Source organism: Phodopus roborovskii, unplaced genomic scaffold, assembly GCF_943737965.1.
Source record: "Phodopus roborovskii unplaced genomic scaffold, PHOROB, whole genome shotgun sequence".
Taxonomy (NCBI): domain Eukaryota; kingdom Metazoa; phylum Chordata; class Mammalia; order Rodentia; family Cricetidae; genus Phodopus; species Phodopus roborovskii.
In genome coordinates, this window is record NW_026126625.1 from 7,024,871 (window position 1) to 7,041,680 (window position 16,810).

Below are 16,810 nucleotides of genomic sequence, written 5' to 3' on the forward strand. Positions count from 1 at the left end.
AGAAGGAGTGAACAGGACAGACCCCAAAGCTACAGAGAAACCCTGTCTCCAAAAACAAACAATCAAACCCACAAACAAACAAATTAGTTCAATGGAAAATCCCAGGAAAAATCCCAGGAATCTACAAGGGTGACCCTAGCTATGACTCCTAGCTATAGGGGACAAGTAGCCTGAACTGGCCATCTCCTGTGACCAGGCAGGACGTCCAGTGAAGAGATTGGGACATCAACCCAGCCACATAACCTGTGTCCTGCCTACAGGATGTACTGGGGTAAAGGTGGCACAGAGATTGTAAGAGTGGCCAACCAGTGACTGGTCCAGCCTGAGACGCATGCCAGAAGAGGAAGCCCACCTCTAACACTGCCTACAGCACCAGCACTCAGGCTGGACGGCCCAGGAACCTAGGATAGACTCACACATGACTGACCAAGAAACAAAAGTCAGTGTCATGACGCCTAGTGAAACTCTGCTACACTGAATGGTGCCTAGCCCAATGGTCATCACAGATGCTTCATTCATTAACTGATGGACACAGATGCAGAGACCCATAGCCAAACATTAGGGGGATCTTGGGGAATACTGCAGACAAGGGAGAGAAGGATTGTAGAAGCCAGAGGGGATCGAGTTAACTACAAGAAAACAAGCAATCACACAGAGGCTTATTATTTCTTATAAATGTCCACCCTTAGCCTGGCTTGTTTCTTGTCAGCTTTTCTTAAATTATCCCGGCTACCTTTTGCCTCTGGGATTTTTCCTTTTCTTCTATATATCTTACTTTCACTCCTACTCCAAGGCTGGCTGTGTGGCTGGCCTCTGACATCGTCCTCTCCACGTTCTTTTTCTACTTCCTCCGCTTCCCAGGTTTCTCCTATTTTCTCTGCCTGCCATCCCCACCTGTCCTTGGTCCTGCCTCGCTATTGGCCATTCAGCTCTTTATAAGACCAATCAGGTGTTTTAGACAGGCAAAAAAACCACAGCTTAATAGAGTTAAATACAGCATTAACAAAAGCAACACACCTTAAAATCACATTCTACGACGTCAATGCTTACTGTTTAAAGGTACAGTCATCAGGAGGGTGTGCAATGGTAGGGGGAAGAACGTGACTATCTGTGGAGAGCAGAGAGCCCAGGCAGACACTCATAGCATCAGCCAGTCTTACTTTTCTCAAATGGTGTTTGCATATCCACATGCAAACAAAGGTGAATTTAGGCTCAGACCATAATATCTGCTATAAAATTAACTCAAAATTGACCACAGGTGTAAACATAGAACATGAAACTATTAAACTCTTGGAAAGCAACCTCAGAGAAAAACCTCAAAACAAAAAAAGGAAAAACCTAGAGTAGAACTTTTATGTAGAAGACCAAAAGTGGGCTAGAGAGATGGCTCAGAGGGTCAAGTGCTTGTTCATTGATCAACAGAAGGACCTGAGTTCAGATCCCCAGGACCCTGTAAAGAACGCCAGGTACGGTAACTTTTGTATAACCTCAGCACTGGGAGGCAGAGTCAGGAAGATCACTGCAGCTTGCTGGCTAGCCAGTCCACTGGAATAGTAAAGTCTAGGTTCAGTAAGAGACTGTGTCAACAAAAATAAGAAATACATAGATACATATATAAACAAAGTAGAGAGCAACAGAGAAGACATCTGACATTGACCTCTGCCTGTGTACTTGTATCCACATACACAAGCACACATGCAACACCCACGCACACATGCACACAAAAAAGATCAGTGGCATGTGGTGGGGGCTCACACCTTTAATGCCAGCATTCAGGAGGCAGAGGCAGGCAGATCTCTGTGAGTCTGAAGTCAGTCTGGTCTACAGAGTGAGTTCCAAGTCAGGCTCCAAAGCTACACAGAGAAACCCTGTCTCTAAAAAAACCAACCAAACAAGCAAGCAAAAGATTAATGTTAACCCATGCCAATAATTAATGAACTAGACTTTCCACTCTGAAATACAATATCAAGAAGAGTAAAAAGACAGAAAAACATTGCAAAACACACATCTGATAAGGGACTGTATTGTTATCTTAAAATGAGTCAAAGACTCCAACAAAGACATACAGTTGAGAAATGAGTGATAATAGTGATACTGCAAGTGTTAGGAAAGTGCCAATAAAACGATGACACACTGGTATATGCTGAACTAGCACAATCTGCACCAGACAACACCAAAAGCTGACAAGGATACAGTGCATCACACTACTGGTGGGAATACAAATGGTGCGGCCATGTCAGAAGATTGGCAGTTTAAAAACAAAACAAATTAAACTATCCTCTGCAACATGCATGTGTGTGTAGGAGCCCAAGGAGACTAGAAGAGAGCACTGGCTCCCCTGGATCTGGAGCCACAGGTGGTTGTGAGATGATAGGAACTGAACTTGGATGTCTCCAACATGAGTGACCCTTAACTGCTGAGCCATCTCTCTGATCCCAAAAAAGAACACTTCTCTTATCACAAAATCTGTCAAGCACAATCCTTGATATTTGCCCAAAGGATGAAAAGCACATCCACATAAAACCACCTGGATGTTTAGGCAGATCCACTCATGACTGTCAAACTTGGAAGCAGCCAGGATGATGCCAGCAGGTGAATGATCAACTGTTGTTGCCAGACAGTGAAGTATCAGGTTAATGCTAAAAAGAAATGAGCTGTCAATCCATGCAGTCGGAAATCTTCAAGCACACACTATATAAAGGAAGCCATACTGGAGTGGCTGGCAAAGTGTGACTCCAGCAAAGCAGCAGGGACAGTACAGCACTGTCAGGGGTGGATGGGGAGAGGCAGAGGATGGGGTCCATCTTACACCTTTGCTGGCATGGTTTGAGTGTTTGGGGCAGTCAGTCTCCAGCTGGGTATGGAAACACAGGTCACTAGGGGTAGGCTTTGGATTCTAGTGAGTTCTCAGTTCCTGTCTGCTAAGATGCATGGTAGCCCATCTTAAATTCCTCACAGTTGCTGCTGAGGTCTTCATGCTTGAGTAGGAGGTGACTTATCTGTGGAGTGTCTCCAGTCTCTTTCTCTCACCTTGTTATAGGCAGAAAACAAAACAAAATCTGGGTGGTACAGATTGAAGACAACCAGATTCCACACACACAGGAGGAAAGCAAGTACCTGTCTACATGCTAAATACACTTGTCTTAGCTGGGGTTACTATTGCTGTAATGAAACACCAGGACCAAAAGCAAGTTGGGAGGAAAGGGTTTATTTGGCTTACACTTTTACATCACTGCATATCCCTGGAGGAAGTCAAGACAGGAACTCAATCCCCATGGCTGGCTCAGCCTGCTTTTCTTATCCATCAGCCCAGGGATGGCCCCACACACAATGAGCTGAGCCCTTCCCCATCAATCACTAATTAAGAAAATGCTTTACAGCCAGTTCTCAAATGAGGTTCCCTCCTTTCCAGTGACTCTAGCTTGTGTCAAGTTGATGCAAAGCTAGCCAGCACGGCACTTAAATCCTCCAGACGTACACAAAGAAAAAGACAACACCAGTTTTCTATAGGAAGAAAATACTGACCAGGGGATACAACAGGAAGGGCTTTTCTCTGCATTTGTGTGTGTGTGTGGGGGGGGATGCCACTTTTGTATTTTGAACAACACTGTTGAGAAATTTAAGTACTTTTCCCTTACAGCTCTCTTCCTCCCCACCCAGCTGTAGAACTCCCGTGCTCTCAAGGTTGATCAAACAAGGTTCTCATAACTTTCCAGTGTGCAGTGCCCATGCCTTGACCCCAGGTGTGGGTGGTGCATGACTTCCTCCTATGCTCATCCCATCCCCTGGCTTGGGTTTATAAGCCCATTACCCTCTGTAATAAAAGGCAGCAGCTTCCTCTTCACTTCTCGTGGTGGTCTGTTAAGTGTTTCAATCCCGACACCCTCCGCCAAGCTCAGTACTCTGGCCATGTGGACACGGCACAACACTCCTGATAGTAAAGCTATAAATAGATATAAAAGCATATCTTATTTTCAAGATGGGTTAACTTTACACAAATTGGGTCTTGGGAAATGGCTCAGTATGTAAGAACACCTGTTGCACAGCTCAAGTATGTAAGTTCAAATCCCAGAAACCACATAAAAAGCTGGGTAACTTTAGCACTTTGGAGTGGGGGGCTAGAAACAAGGGAGACATAGGGTCCCTGAAGTTTGCTGGCTTCCAGCCTAGCTGCAGGATCAGTGATAGACCCTGCTGACACTCACTGTCCTTCTCTGGTCTACAAATGTGCACATAGGGCACATAGCCCTACACCCATGTGCACATACAATGCACACATGCATATACAAATTTAGTACAGATGACTCAAAACTGAATTTATTGTATAGTCCTTAGAGGCATGAGGGCAGTCATAATTAGAAGTGAGTATTTTTGGTCTTTCTCCCTAGTTCTCCATTGGACCTCCTAAGTTCTGTGGTGTTTTCTAGATAACAGACATGTCTGCTCTCATGAGGCTATGAAGCGGGACACAGCTGGGTGGCAACAGCAACCATGGCTGGACATCCTTGATTACCAGCCGCATCCTGAAGCTGCTGCCACTTACTTGGCCCCACTTTCTTCCACGAGGTTGTGCTCTGGGAGTTGGCTAATTATCAGACCTGAGGAGTGGGCCACAGGCTAAATTTTCAAAAGCCACCTGCAGTGCTGCCGGACCCTTTACCTGTGTCAGGATGGAACTGCATTGCAGGGCACCCAGCTGCTCTCTGAAGAAGTGGGGAATGGTCAATGTGAGGGAAAACAGCACAATTTTGCCCTCAGAAGTAAAAAAAAAGTTCAGGGAAGAAGTCAAGTAATTTCTGAAAATGAAAAAAAAAAAATGGAGTTAGATCCCAAGATAAGAGTCCCATGATGAATTAGTAAAGTGTTGTCCCTTGCTCAGGTGAATAAATGGAGCAGAACAGACCCTAGGATGTATTGGCACAGGTCAGGCTTGTGGTAGAGGCCTGGGATTCCTGCTTGGGGGTAGAAGCTAAAGCATCATCAGTTGAAGGCATGCCTGGGCTACAGGGTGGCCAGTCTGGACAGTTAATGAGAGGCAGAGAACTTGTTTGCCTGGTGTGCACCAGGCCCTGGGTCACCTCATGTGAGCACGGGGTGCCAGCTGCTCTTGGGAGTCACTGGGGATGGAGTCACTGGGCTGGCTCTCACCTAGTATATCAGTTTTTGCCGCCCCACCCCCATGAAATAAATCCCCCACCCTCAAGATGGGGTCAAAACCCACAGCATTGTGGTTCCTGGGCAGGTGCTCTACCACTGAGTCCCCAAACCCAATAAATTTTGCTGTTGTTTGAAGTGGGGTCTTAGTGGGTAGACCAGGTTCATCTTGAACCTACGGAGATCCTCCTGCCTCTACATCCTCCAGTTCTAGGGGTAAAAGTGTATGCCACCACATTCAGCTCCCCAATAAATTTTATCTATCTATCTATCTATCTATCTATCTATCTATCTATCTATCTTCCATCCATTTTTGGTTTCTTGAGACAGGCTTTCTTTGTGTGACAGCTCTGGCTTTGTAGACCAGGCTAGCCTCTAACTCACAAAAATCCATTTGCCTCTGCTTCCTGAGGGCTGGGATTAAAGGCATATGCCACCACCAATAAATTCTTATTATGCTAATTCTTTACATGTGGAAAAACGGACATACAAGGCAAGGCATAAGCCATAGATTTCACCAGAGAAAGGCTGGTGATGTCACCTGTTTAAAGAGAAAGGAGGGATGAATGCTGTCCTGCAAGTCCCGCCTCCTGGCTGAGCCCTTCCTCAGGGGATGCCAAGCTCCCCAGAGCAACGCCCCAGACAAAGGCAGAAGTCACCAGCAAAGGTTCATGCACCTGCCTAGCTTGGGCTGGACCTTCCCATAAAAAGGAGAGAAGGAGACAAGAGAGAGAAAGAGAGAGGGGGAGAGAGACGCAAAGACAGAGAGAGAGAGAGAGAGAGAGAGAGAGAGAGAGAGAGAGAGAGAGAAAGCCTCCTGCTTTCTTCAAAGAGGCAGCAGCTGGAAGAGGCCCATGAGTCACAAGGAGCCTTTTCCCCGGTGGGAGCAGAAACAATGGGCCTGGAGCGGAGCAGCTCACACCAGCATCCACCCAACAACTGTCTCATCCTGCTGTACCCAGAGAAACTTCAGACCACTCACAACTGTCACGCCTGTGGCTATGCAGCCTGTTAGATGGTCTTGAGTCTGGAAGGAAAGACTCCAAGGAAACAAAGTCCTCTGGCAGGACTACACCTACAGCCCTGGCACCCCAGAGGAGGCACATCTATCTCTGCCTCTGGCTTCCCCACCCGCCTTGCCTGCAGAAGGAACAGCAGGGACCTGTTTCCACAGGCCACCCTTCCCGTTTCCTGTGCCCCCACTGCACCACAGCCTCTAAGCCCACCTGCTGGGCCCTGTTGAATCTACACCGGAGGATGTACACTCAGCTGCCAGGAAGCAATACCATTCTCTTGGGCCAAGAACAGCCCTGTGGGCAGAACAATGTGGGAGGGTCCAGGGCAGATCAAGGCTCTGTTATTGTCCAGGAGAGAAAGGAGATCCAAGAGGAAATTACAGATGGAGGGTAGGCTGAAGAGAGTGGATTGGAGGTTAGAAATTGGCTTGGTGGTCAGGGGCATACTGGTCTTCCAGGGATCAGAATTGCAGTACCCACAACCACCCACAATTCCAGCTCCAGCTGATAACCTCTTCTGGAGGCTACCAGCATGTACACCCATGTGTACATACCCTTCCACACATGCACACAAATAAAAACAGGGGTAACTGTTTAACATATCCAAGGATAGAAAAACAAAAATAATCTTGGGGGGGAGGGGGGGAGATGGCTCCTGTCAATGAAAACTCTCAAAAAGAAGCTGTGTCTACAGAGACCCAATTCATTTCAATCCCGTGGGGAGATTAGAATGTTGCAGGTCCAGGGGCTATTACCTATTTCAGGCTAGTTCGAGAATAGCCACTCCACCCACCTGTGTCAAAAAATGGAAAGGAAAAAAAAAATCTTCTGACTAATAGAAACTTTTTAGAAAGCTGGATGGCGGTGGTGCACGCCCTTAATCCCAGCACTCAGGAGGAAGAGGCAAATTTCTGAATTCAAGGCCAGTCTAGTCTACAGAATGAATTCTAGGTCAGGGCTACACAGAGAAATCCTGCTCTGAAACAAACCCTGGGTTTCTCTGTATTGCTTTGCAGCCTGGAACTCGCTCTGTGGACCAGACTAACTCAGAGACCTGCCTGCCTCTTCCTCCCAAACACTGGGATTAAAGGCTTGAGCCACACCACCACTCAGCTCTTCAATTAGCACCTGTAACTTAAATTAACCCAGTTCTATTAATCTACGCTCTGCCAAGTAGCTCTCTACCTCTCCTCCATTCTGTACGTTGAACTTCCTCCATGTCTTGCTGGCAGAAATCTCATACCTAGACTCATTCAGTTCCTTTCTGCCTGGAAGTCCCACCTAACCTAACCTCTCCTGACTAGCTACTGCCATTCAGCTTTTTATTAAACCAATCACAACGACAGATCTTTACACAGTGTACAACTATCCCACAACATAACATAGTTCGCAGAATCACATACAAAAAAAGTTCGCAGAATCACATACAAAATTAGAGTAAACAAGATTATGCAGGGATAAAACTTGCTACAATGTACCACAATTATTGGAAGAGAACAGCAATAGTTTGAAGCTTTTGGGCTGACAAAGTAGAATCAGTTGTAGTGACAATATAAACCAGCTGTTTCCCCCCCTACTTTGATCATGGTGGAGATTTGAGAACATTTCTCCTATGATGAATTGTAACATAAATTATATTGTAAACGGTCACATGCTTCTGAGCTTGTTGAGAACAAGATGGGCCACCTTGTCTCAGACTCAAGCATGTTTAATCCAAGTGTCCTCCAAGACTCCCTGTCCTGGAGCAGGAAGAGCATAAAGAGCTTAAGATATTGAAAACACTGAACCCTTGACAAGGACAGCTAGAAGAGGAACCATTCTCTGCGTGAAACCAAGACTCCTAAGGTGGCCCTGCAACACAAGCAAACTGAACTTGTACAGAGACATCAGGTTCCTTAGGCAGAACAAAGGCCCATGCTACATTTAATGTTACCCTGACTCACTCACAAAGCTACCTACCTCTATACTCCACTGACTTTGCTGCTTAAAATGTTCAAAGAACTGAAGAAAATGGTACCTAAGCCATGCATGATAATACAAAAGGAAGAGAAACAGATGTATATAGTTTATATACTATTGAAATGAGGCTTGTGAGCACTTGGGAGGCAGATCTGAGTTCGAGGCCAGCCTAGTCTACAGGGTGAGTTCCAGGAAAGCCAGCCAGGGATACATGGTAAGACTGTCCCCCCCACCCTCCAAAAAAACAAAAACAAAGAGGTTTATGTTAATATAATTTGTTTTAAGACATTAATGATAATCTCTATAATAATCTTTGAGAAAATCACTCAGGGGCTAAACAGCTCAGCAGAAGTCATGCAGTAAGTTTCTGAACACCCATGGCAGTCCCAAACCACCTGTAATTCCAGTTCCAGAGGATCTGGTGCCCTCTTCTGGCTTCTGCAGGCACTGTACCTACACTCATGCTTGTTAAATTATGTGCACACACTATAAAACAATAGAAAACAGGGAAATAAGCAGCTTAATAGTTTCACTGTCTTAGGAATTATCTTAAGCATAAATGGATTAGAAACAATATGCATCCAATTGTAGGCAGAAATTATCAGAATGCCATTTACAACTTAAACCAATGTTTTCTCCAAGAGACATTTTTGATTCATACACACCAAAGGTGAAACTAAAAGGAATGGAAAAAAAACAAAAAAACAAAAAACAAAAAAAAAAAAACCACCATTCAGGCAGTCACAGAGGAAACAGATATGACTACACGAACCAGATGAAACTTGACATTGTAAACAAAAATTGATAGTTTGGTGGTACATGCCTGTAATCCCAGAACTCAGGAGAAGCAGAAGGATCAGGAATTCAAGGCTATCCTTGGCTTCATAGCTAGTTCCAGGCCAGGGTAGGCCATCCAAGTCCCTGCCTCAAGAAACTAAACTGACAAAAACAAATACTCAAATATCAAGCACTGGTTTAGCACTGGTTTAGCACCCGTGTGCATCGGGCACACTCCAAGACAGAACACACATTGTGCTCCCAATTCTCAAAAAGTGAATTCATCCCTACTGAGTATGTTCTCTGACATGGGATTGGAATCAGAAATCAATAACAAAAGGACAAACATAGAATGTATACTACAATCCTAAACAGTAGCTTAAAGAGTTTGGCAAAGAGATCCTGGGTGATTCTAAAACAAAATCTGACTAATGATTACAAAACAGTGACAGCCTAGCTTGGACAAGAACTCACAGCTGGAGATTACACACTAAAAACCAAAAACTCTGAGAATGATGATCAGATTCCACTGGGGCAACCGAGACCACTGAAATGAAGGAAACAGCAGAGCTCAGGGCTGGCTTTCGACTTAGGAGCAGGACACTTGCCCTGGGTTCAGTTCCCAGCGCCAGAACAAGAAAATTATAGCAGAAATAAGTAAAAAGGGTAAAACCCAATAAAACCATTGACAGTCTTCTAGATACACCAAGGGTTCTTGACAACCCTGGGAATAGCTATGTGCCAACAAATCAGACAGCTCAGGTGCTAAGAAAGATATGAACAAGTAAAACTGAGCAAGAAATGCAAAATCGATGGGCATGGTGGCAGCACACACCTTTAATCCCAGCACTCAGGAAATGGAGGCAGGTGAATCTCAGTTCCAGGCCAGCTTGGTCTACAGAGGGAGTTCAGGATGGCCAGGGCTACAAAGAGAAACGGTCTCGAAAACCAAAGAAAAAAGAAATTAAGGAAAAAAAATCAGATTTTGCCAGTCGTGGTAGAGCACACCCTAGCACTTGGGAGAGGCAGACAGATCTGTGATTTTGAGGCTAGCCTGGTCTACAAACAAATCCCAGGGCTTTCTCAAACAAGAGAGAGAGAGGGGGAAGGAGACACAGGGGGAGAGAGAGAGCGAATGCTCTACAGGCTTGCCTACAGCCTGATCTTAGGGAGAAATTTTCTCTATTGAGGTTCCCTCCTCTCTGATGACCCTAGTTTATGTTGACATAAAATAAGCCAGGACAACTGACCCCTTGTCCATTAGACACATAAACACATCACTGTTAGTTCACAACTTTTCCTTTCTTGTTCATCTCCAAGAACTCACATAAATATGAACATCACAAAACAAAATATTTCAAGTCTTACAATCCAAAGTCTCTTAAAATTCAATCTCTCAACTGTAGGCTCCTACGAAATAAAATACTTTACTTCAAGAGGTAAGAACTAGGCAGGCCACAGTCACAACCACAGCAAAACCAAACTCCCAACTGTATAAACAACTCAGTATTCACTGCTGGGGTCCACTCACCATCTTCTGGGCTAAGGGCTTGGTTCTCTTCTCCGCGCCTGCCACCCCCCCACCCCCCCACCCCCGCCCCAGCACACACAGCTTGTTTTCTAAACTCAGGCTGGCTCCATTCCACTGTGGCTGCTGCTCTTGGTCATCCCATGGCCCCTTGCTACAATTGGGCTGCACTTTCAGCAACAGCCTCCTGAGGACTTGGGCTCCAGCTGCTCTCCATACCTTCAAAACATGGGTGGCTCTAAGGAAACACTCAACTGCACCCTTCTTAATTGCAGCTCATTCTTCAGCCCCAGCTGACCACTGTCCATTGTCTCAGCAAAGCAAGTTTTACTTCAGTGGTTTTGATCTAGTTAATCACAGGCAATTCTTCATCTCCAGCTGACCAGACATTACTCTTCACAGAAAAGACATGTTGGAGTCTTTGCTTTCCTCTGAAACTTCACAAGCCAGGCCTCCATCTGCCTTGATCTCAGTGTTATCTCCCAAACAACAGCTCACTGAGCTCTCAACATTCAATGGCTTTTCCAGCCCCAAGTTCCAAAGTCCTTCCACAACCTTCCCCAAAACAACTGTCAGGCATGTCAACAGCGATACCCCACTATCCTAGTACCAACTTTTTAGTTAGGGTCACTATTGCTGTGATCAAACAGCATGACCAAAAGCAACTTGGGGATGAGAGTTTTATTTGGCTTACATGGTCACATGACTGTTCATCGTCAAAGGCCAGGACAGGCAGGAATAGCAAAAGCAGGAACCTGGGATCAGCTGATGCACAGGTCATGGAGGATGCAGTTTTATTGTTCATGGCTTGACTCAACCTTAGAGAACCCAGGACCATTAGCCCAAGGATGACCCTACCCACAATGGGCTGGGCCCTCCCTGTCAATCAGTAAGAAAATGCCCTACAGGCTTGCCTGCAGCCAGCTCTTATGAAGGCATTTTCTCAATTGAGGGTCCCTCTTCTAATTGACTCTTAACTCAGTGGTTCTCAACCTGTGGGTCTCAAGGGTGGGTATGTTAAGGGACCTTTTTATAGGGTCAAACCAAATATTTACATTATAATTCTAACAGAATTAGTGATTAAATAGCAACAAAGATAATTTTATGGCTAGGAGCCATAACTTGAGGAACTGTATTAAAGGGTCACAGCCTTAGGTTGAGAACCACTGCTCTAGCTTGTTTCAATGACATAAACTAGGCAGCACAATCAGAATACCTTAATGACAGATTAACAGATAGCACACATGTATACATTAGAAATAAAACAAGTGTGGTGCACACCTTTACTCTCAGCTCTTGGGAGGCAGTGTTGTGTGAGGCCAACCTGGGCCACACAATGAGCCCCACCCACCTACACCAGAATATATGAAGAATTCAGTCTATCACATGAAGCAATTTAAAGGTAAACCATGACAGTGATAGTATGTATATATATTTTGTTTTTCAAGACAGGGTTTAACTGTAGCTTTGGAGCCTGTCCTAGAACTGGCTCAAACTCACAGAAACCTACCTGCCTCTTGAGTGCTGGAATTAAAGGTGTGTGCCATCACTGCTCAGTGGATTCAACATTTTTTTGTTAAAAACCATGTCCCTGTTTCTTAAAGATCAATATATGGGTGTTTTGCCTCCATGGCATCTTAAATGTTGCCTATGGAAGCCAGCCCTTAGAGGCCCTGGAACTAGAGTTAGATTGCTGTGAACTGCAATATGGGTGTTGGGATGGGTAGTACCATCGCTGGGCTGAGGGTTCTAGGTTCTATAATAAAGCAGGCAAAGATGGTAAGCAGCACAGTTACACGGTTTACATCCTCCAGTCCCTGCCCCGATTTTTTTACAATGACATCAAAGTGCAAACCAATGAATCCTGCCTCACCACCTTGTTTTTGGTTAAGTTTCACCTCAACACCAGATACCCTAAAGGCCAAGTTTCCCTAACAGCCACCCGTCATTCCACCAGTAATACAAGTAGCTCCCAATCACCTTCAGAAGACCTGGGTTTCAGCATGGATATAACCTTGCAAAGTGGACTTCACACTTGTGTAATACACCTTCACGAATACATGTAGTATCACCCCAACAATACTATCTTCCAATCTGTAAACATGGTACTTTTAAAGTGTATGGTATGTCTTTTGCGTTCCAACTTGAGACTGTCTCTCACCAAACCTGGAGACCCCAGGACATCAGTCCTGGATTACAAGTGCACAGCCAAGCCTGTGGACCCAGCTCAGGTCCTTCATGCCAGCATAGCAAGCAGGTTACCCATCGAGCTATGCCCAGCCCTTAAAAAAAAAATAAAAAAAAAAGGGAGGAGTTAACACAGGTCCTCACACTGTAGCCCTGGCTGGCCTCATCCAACTGTCTGCCCCAAGTGCTGGATCTCAGTTACAGCTGATGAACTTAGTATGAAAGCCCTCCTTGTGGGAGGTTTTAGCAAAAGTTATCAACAGATGCCAAATGGGCAAAATGTTAATGAGGTACAGGTTAGGTAAGTTGAAACCTACTGATTACATGATTACAAAGGGGGAAATTTTCACAATTGAATTATAGGACTCAAAAGTTAACATAACATCACAAACCTAACAGATTGAAATTCTGCCCGAAACTGTACTATCTGTGGTATTTGTGCCCCCCACCAAAGAACATCCACAAAACAAAAACCACAACACCTACCTTACTCTGGTTGACACCATGGTAGTCCAACTGGTCATGCTGGTCCTAACCAGCTGTTGGCAAAGCCACTTTCTGCCATGTCCTTCGAGCACACTAGGTTTGCTCACAAAGGCCTGTTAGTGTTCAGTAGCTGACTGCTCTATCCCGGACAATGGCCAGCCTAGTTAGTCCTGAGAAGGCCTGCCTCAGGATCTCACCCCAACAGCAGAAAGAACAACACAGGCAAAGTTGTTTTCAGATTTATTGAAAATGACAGAACAGGTTCAAACGGCCCCACGTGGTGTTTTGAAATTCATCCCAACTGTAGGCTGAGTGACCTGCAGGTTGGAGAGACTGCCGAAGTCCTGCAACAGAACATGACAACAGTGAGTGGTGCAGATTGGGGTCTGGAGCTGGGTTCTAGACCTGAGTCAGACAAGGGGCTTGGCTTTCCAACTCATCCGGGACTAAATACATCGTTAACAGGGCTGTCTAAACTTTCATCCAACCTGCCAGACCTGCTTCCTGAGCAGATACCCCACCCCCAGCCAGGACATACTGAATTGAACTAAAGGCTGCAAAACACCCATAACAAACAAAACCCAGGCCTGCCTTCCACACACACTATCTCCTACCTAAAGCCTAACTGTCTGTAAGCACTTTCTATTGTAGTCTGCATATCCAAGGCTGCAAGCACACTATGCTCAAACAGCACCACGGTGAGAGAGGTTTGTAGGCAGAGTCCCTAAGACAACCCCCAGCCCAGCCAAGGGGCATCACAGTTCATTCAGCACCCAGGAGGGAACCGATGTCTAAGGCACCAGGAAAGGAATTCTGGTCAGGCTGTCCCCAAGTACTCAGCACCCAGGAGCCACAAGACTTCAGGAGAAATCAAGGCTGTGCTGAAACCAGAGACTGCCCCACAAGGAGCAGATACACACAGACAGACAGACACACACGTTCCAGCTGCCACACTGCGGGTTCCTGAAAGCCAGGTGTGGGTTTACACAGTTTTGTTAGCAACTCAAATTGCTCAAAATCATGAGCAGCAGGTAGACCCTGAAGCCCTGGTCACCTCCACACTTATGATAAGACAGAAACACCTGTCAGCAGTCTCAAGCAGTGCCTATTATTCTAGAAATGGGGCCAGAGATTATTTCTGACGTTACAATCAAGATAGCCAGAGCTGAATTGAAAAGGGGGGACAACTTAGGAGCCAGCGTCACAACAAAGACAAATTCAAAGGACTCAATAATGCCCCATGTAAAAGCCCTTTCAACACACACAGAGAACAGGCAGCCACAAACACTGGAAGGCTACTGAGAGCCTCCACCAGGAGGCATCCACTCACCAGAAGCTTCAGCATTTCTTTGGTGTCAGGATCCACCTCAATGATTTCCTGGTCCAGGGCTGAGACCTGGGAGGGGAAGAATCAAGTCCAAATTAAGAATGTTATCTTCCACCCACTCTAGACCAGGCCTCCCTATCCCATCCTGGCTGATCCCTGGATATGTGTGCCAACCACTTTCCGATGCTGGGATGAAAGGCACACACCACTAGATGTTATGATGCCACAAAAGGAGGAAGAACACTTCTTTCTGACACAGGGTCTCTCCACACAGCCCTGGCTGTCCTGGAACTATGTAGTCCAAGCTGGCCTCAACTCAGATCTGTCTGCTCCAGACACTGGGATTAATGGGATGCACCCCATGCCTGGACCGCTTTATTCTTATGCCAGAGTTATTCTAGTTGGTATTCTGAAAGCCCGAAGATAGAGCTCATAACTAAAGACATGTCAAGCTAATAAAGCCAGGAGACAGTTCCCCAGGGGTCCCACATGGGAAAAAAGCAAGCTTTACTTGGACGGGGCAGAAAGGCTAACAGGTTGGCAGATTACAGACACCAACAGCCAGCTAAAGAAGTCTAGCTAGATGTGGCAGCTCATTCCTCTAATCCCACCCAGCACAAGAGGCCAAGGCAGGCCGACCAATACTAATTTGAGGTGACCCTGTTCTACACCACGAGCCCCTGCATCAATACACCCAAGAGCTGACAATGACTAAGACCTGTCACCGCAAACGAGCCCGACCCTCAAGAGCCCCCATTATCCCTTGGACAGGAGACAGGTTCAGGGAAAGACCCAAAAAGTTTACCTCAGGAACATAGTTATCTCTCCTCTCTCTCTCTTCCTCCTGCAACTTGATAGAGATGCCTCTCACAGGGCCTCTCTGAATCCTCTTCATGAGATGCGTGACATAGCTACAAACACACCAGCCGGGAGGAAGAGTGAGCGCAGCAGCTTCCCACTGGTCCCCACATAAGCAAGCATGTGGGCACATTAAGACAGACTCACCCTCGGAGAGCCTCCTATACACAAACACACGCCCCACACATGCCCGCCCCTCAAGGATCACTATGTGGCACCTGAACCTTGACCCGGCTCATTGGTTTTTAAGAGACCCAGCACTGCATTCCCGGCGCCCACACGGCCACGGTGATCGCTGTGAACCTCCAGCTCTTCTGCGGAGCACTGGGGGACCTCGGGCCAAGGGGACGGCCAGGGCAGGCTCTCCGCCCGGGACCGCCCCCGCTCGCACTCACCCGGCTATCTTGTTGCGGAGTTTCTTGCTGGGGATAATGGCGATCTCCTCGCACACACGCTTGTTGGTGTGGAAGTCATTGCCCAGGCGCGTGTAGTACTTCTCGATGATGACCCGGGCCGCCTTCTTCACAGTCTTGGTGCGAACGCGGCCCTGAGGGTGAAGAGCAACAACCACCGGTGAGGCCGCGCCTAGCGCGGGGAAGCGAGCGCGCCCCGACCCGGGGAGCGCCGGGCTCCCCGAGGGGCCGGAGCGCGCACAACTTCATGTGGAAGCGCGCCAGGCTGACAGACACCGCGCAGGTCCGGCCCACTGCGGGCTGGGGGCCGCCACAAGCGGAGGATGGACGCGGATTGAAAAGGATAGAGGCCCCGGAGCCAAACACCTACCATGTTGACGGGTCCCGGTAAAAGAGGAAACAGGAAGCACAAGCGAGGCCTATAAAGCGCAGGCCAGAAAGCCGCTTCCGCTCTGCTGGGACGGCGCGCGGCTCGCGAGCGAACCGCAGCGCCCCCTGGCGGAGTGGAGTGGGGCGGGGGGCGGGGCGAGCGACTGCGCCTGCGCCTGCGCCTGCAAGTAGCCCGGCCGTGTGAGTTTCCTGCTTGAAATACTTTTAGTGTGCTTTCGTCTAGGAAACGCTTGGAGGCATTCGGGTGAGGCAGACAGGAAGCCCGCGCTTTGGTAAAGTAGTAGAGGCAGTCATCCCTGACTTGCATCTCGCGCGTGGCCCAGGTCAGAATTTTGTAGAGTCGAGCCTGATTGAAAAGACTCCTTCCACTTCCTGGTGTTAGTGCGAACATAGCTTCACCAGAGGGGCTTTTCACACCCCAGCACAGTATTGCATTGGAGCTGCTCTTAAATGTCTTAGCACGTCAAATGACTTTTCTGTTTTCTCAACCACGGAATGAGCTAAACAGGAAGGGTTAACTAAACTCCAGTGCTTAAGACAGCGGCTGGCTCACAGAAAACTCTCAAACGTTTATATGAACAAATTAAGATCTCAGTTGGCTCCACTGCCCAACCAGGTAAGGCCAACCTTCATCTTCGGGCTCTTCTGCCACACCCAGGTCCAAAGCAGGGTCTTAAGTCACAGCCCAGGGCCCTCATCAGCCTAGGGAGGGCCT

The 16,810-nt window shown here is 47.0% G+C and overlaps 1 protein-coding gene across 1 annotated transcript; it reads right to left on the reverse strand.

Annotated features, from left to right (window-relative positions):
- Positions 1-13,331: 13,331 nt before the first annotated feature.
- On the reverse strand, positions 13,332-16,211 carry Rps17 (ribosomal protein S17). Its single transcript, XM_051206660.1, has 5 exons — positions 16,076-16,211; positions 15,688-15,839; positions 15,240-15,345; positions 14,438-14,503; positions 13,332-13,451 (listed from the first exon to the last, which is right to left on the reverse strand). The coding sequence occupies exons 1-5, from the start codon at positions 16,076-16,078 to the stop codon at positions 13,371-13,373; spliced, it is 408 nt and encodes a 135-aa protein (XP_051062617.1). The 5' UTR covers positions 16,079-16,211; the 3' UTR covers positions 13,332-13,370.
- Positions 16,212-16,810: the final 599 nt, after the last annotated feature.

Excerpts from the sequence above, each read along its gene's own strand:
- Rps17 (XM_051206660.1), bottom strand. Across the intron at positions 15,346-15,687 it reads CTCCGCAACAAGATAGCCGG|CTATGTCACGCATCTCATGA; the intron begins GTGAGTGCGAGC and ends GTGTGTTTGTAG. Across the intron at positions 14,504-15,239 it reads GAGATAACTATGTTCCTGAG|GTCTCAGCCCTGGACCAGGA; the intron begins GTAAACTTTTTG and ends TTCCCCTCCCAG.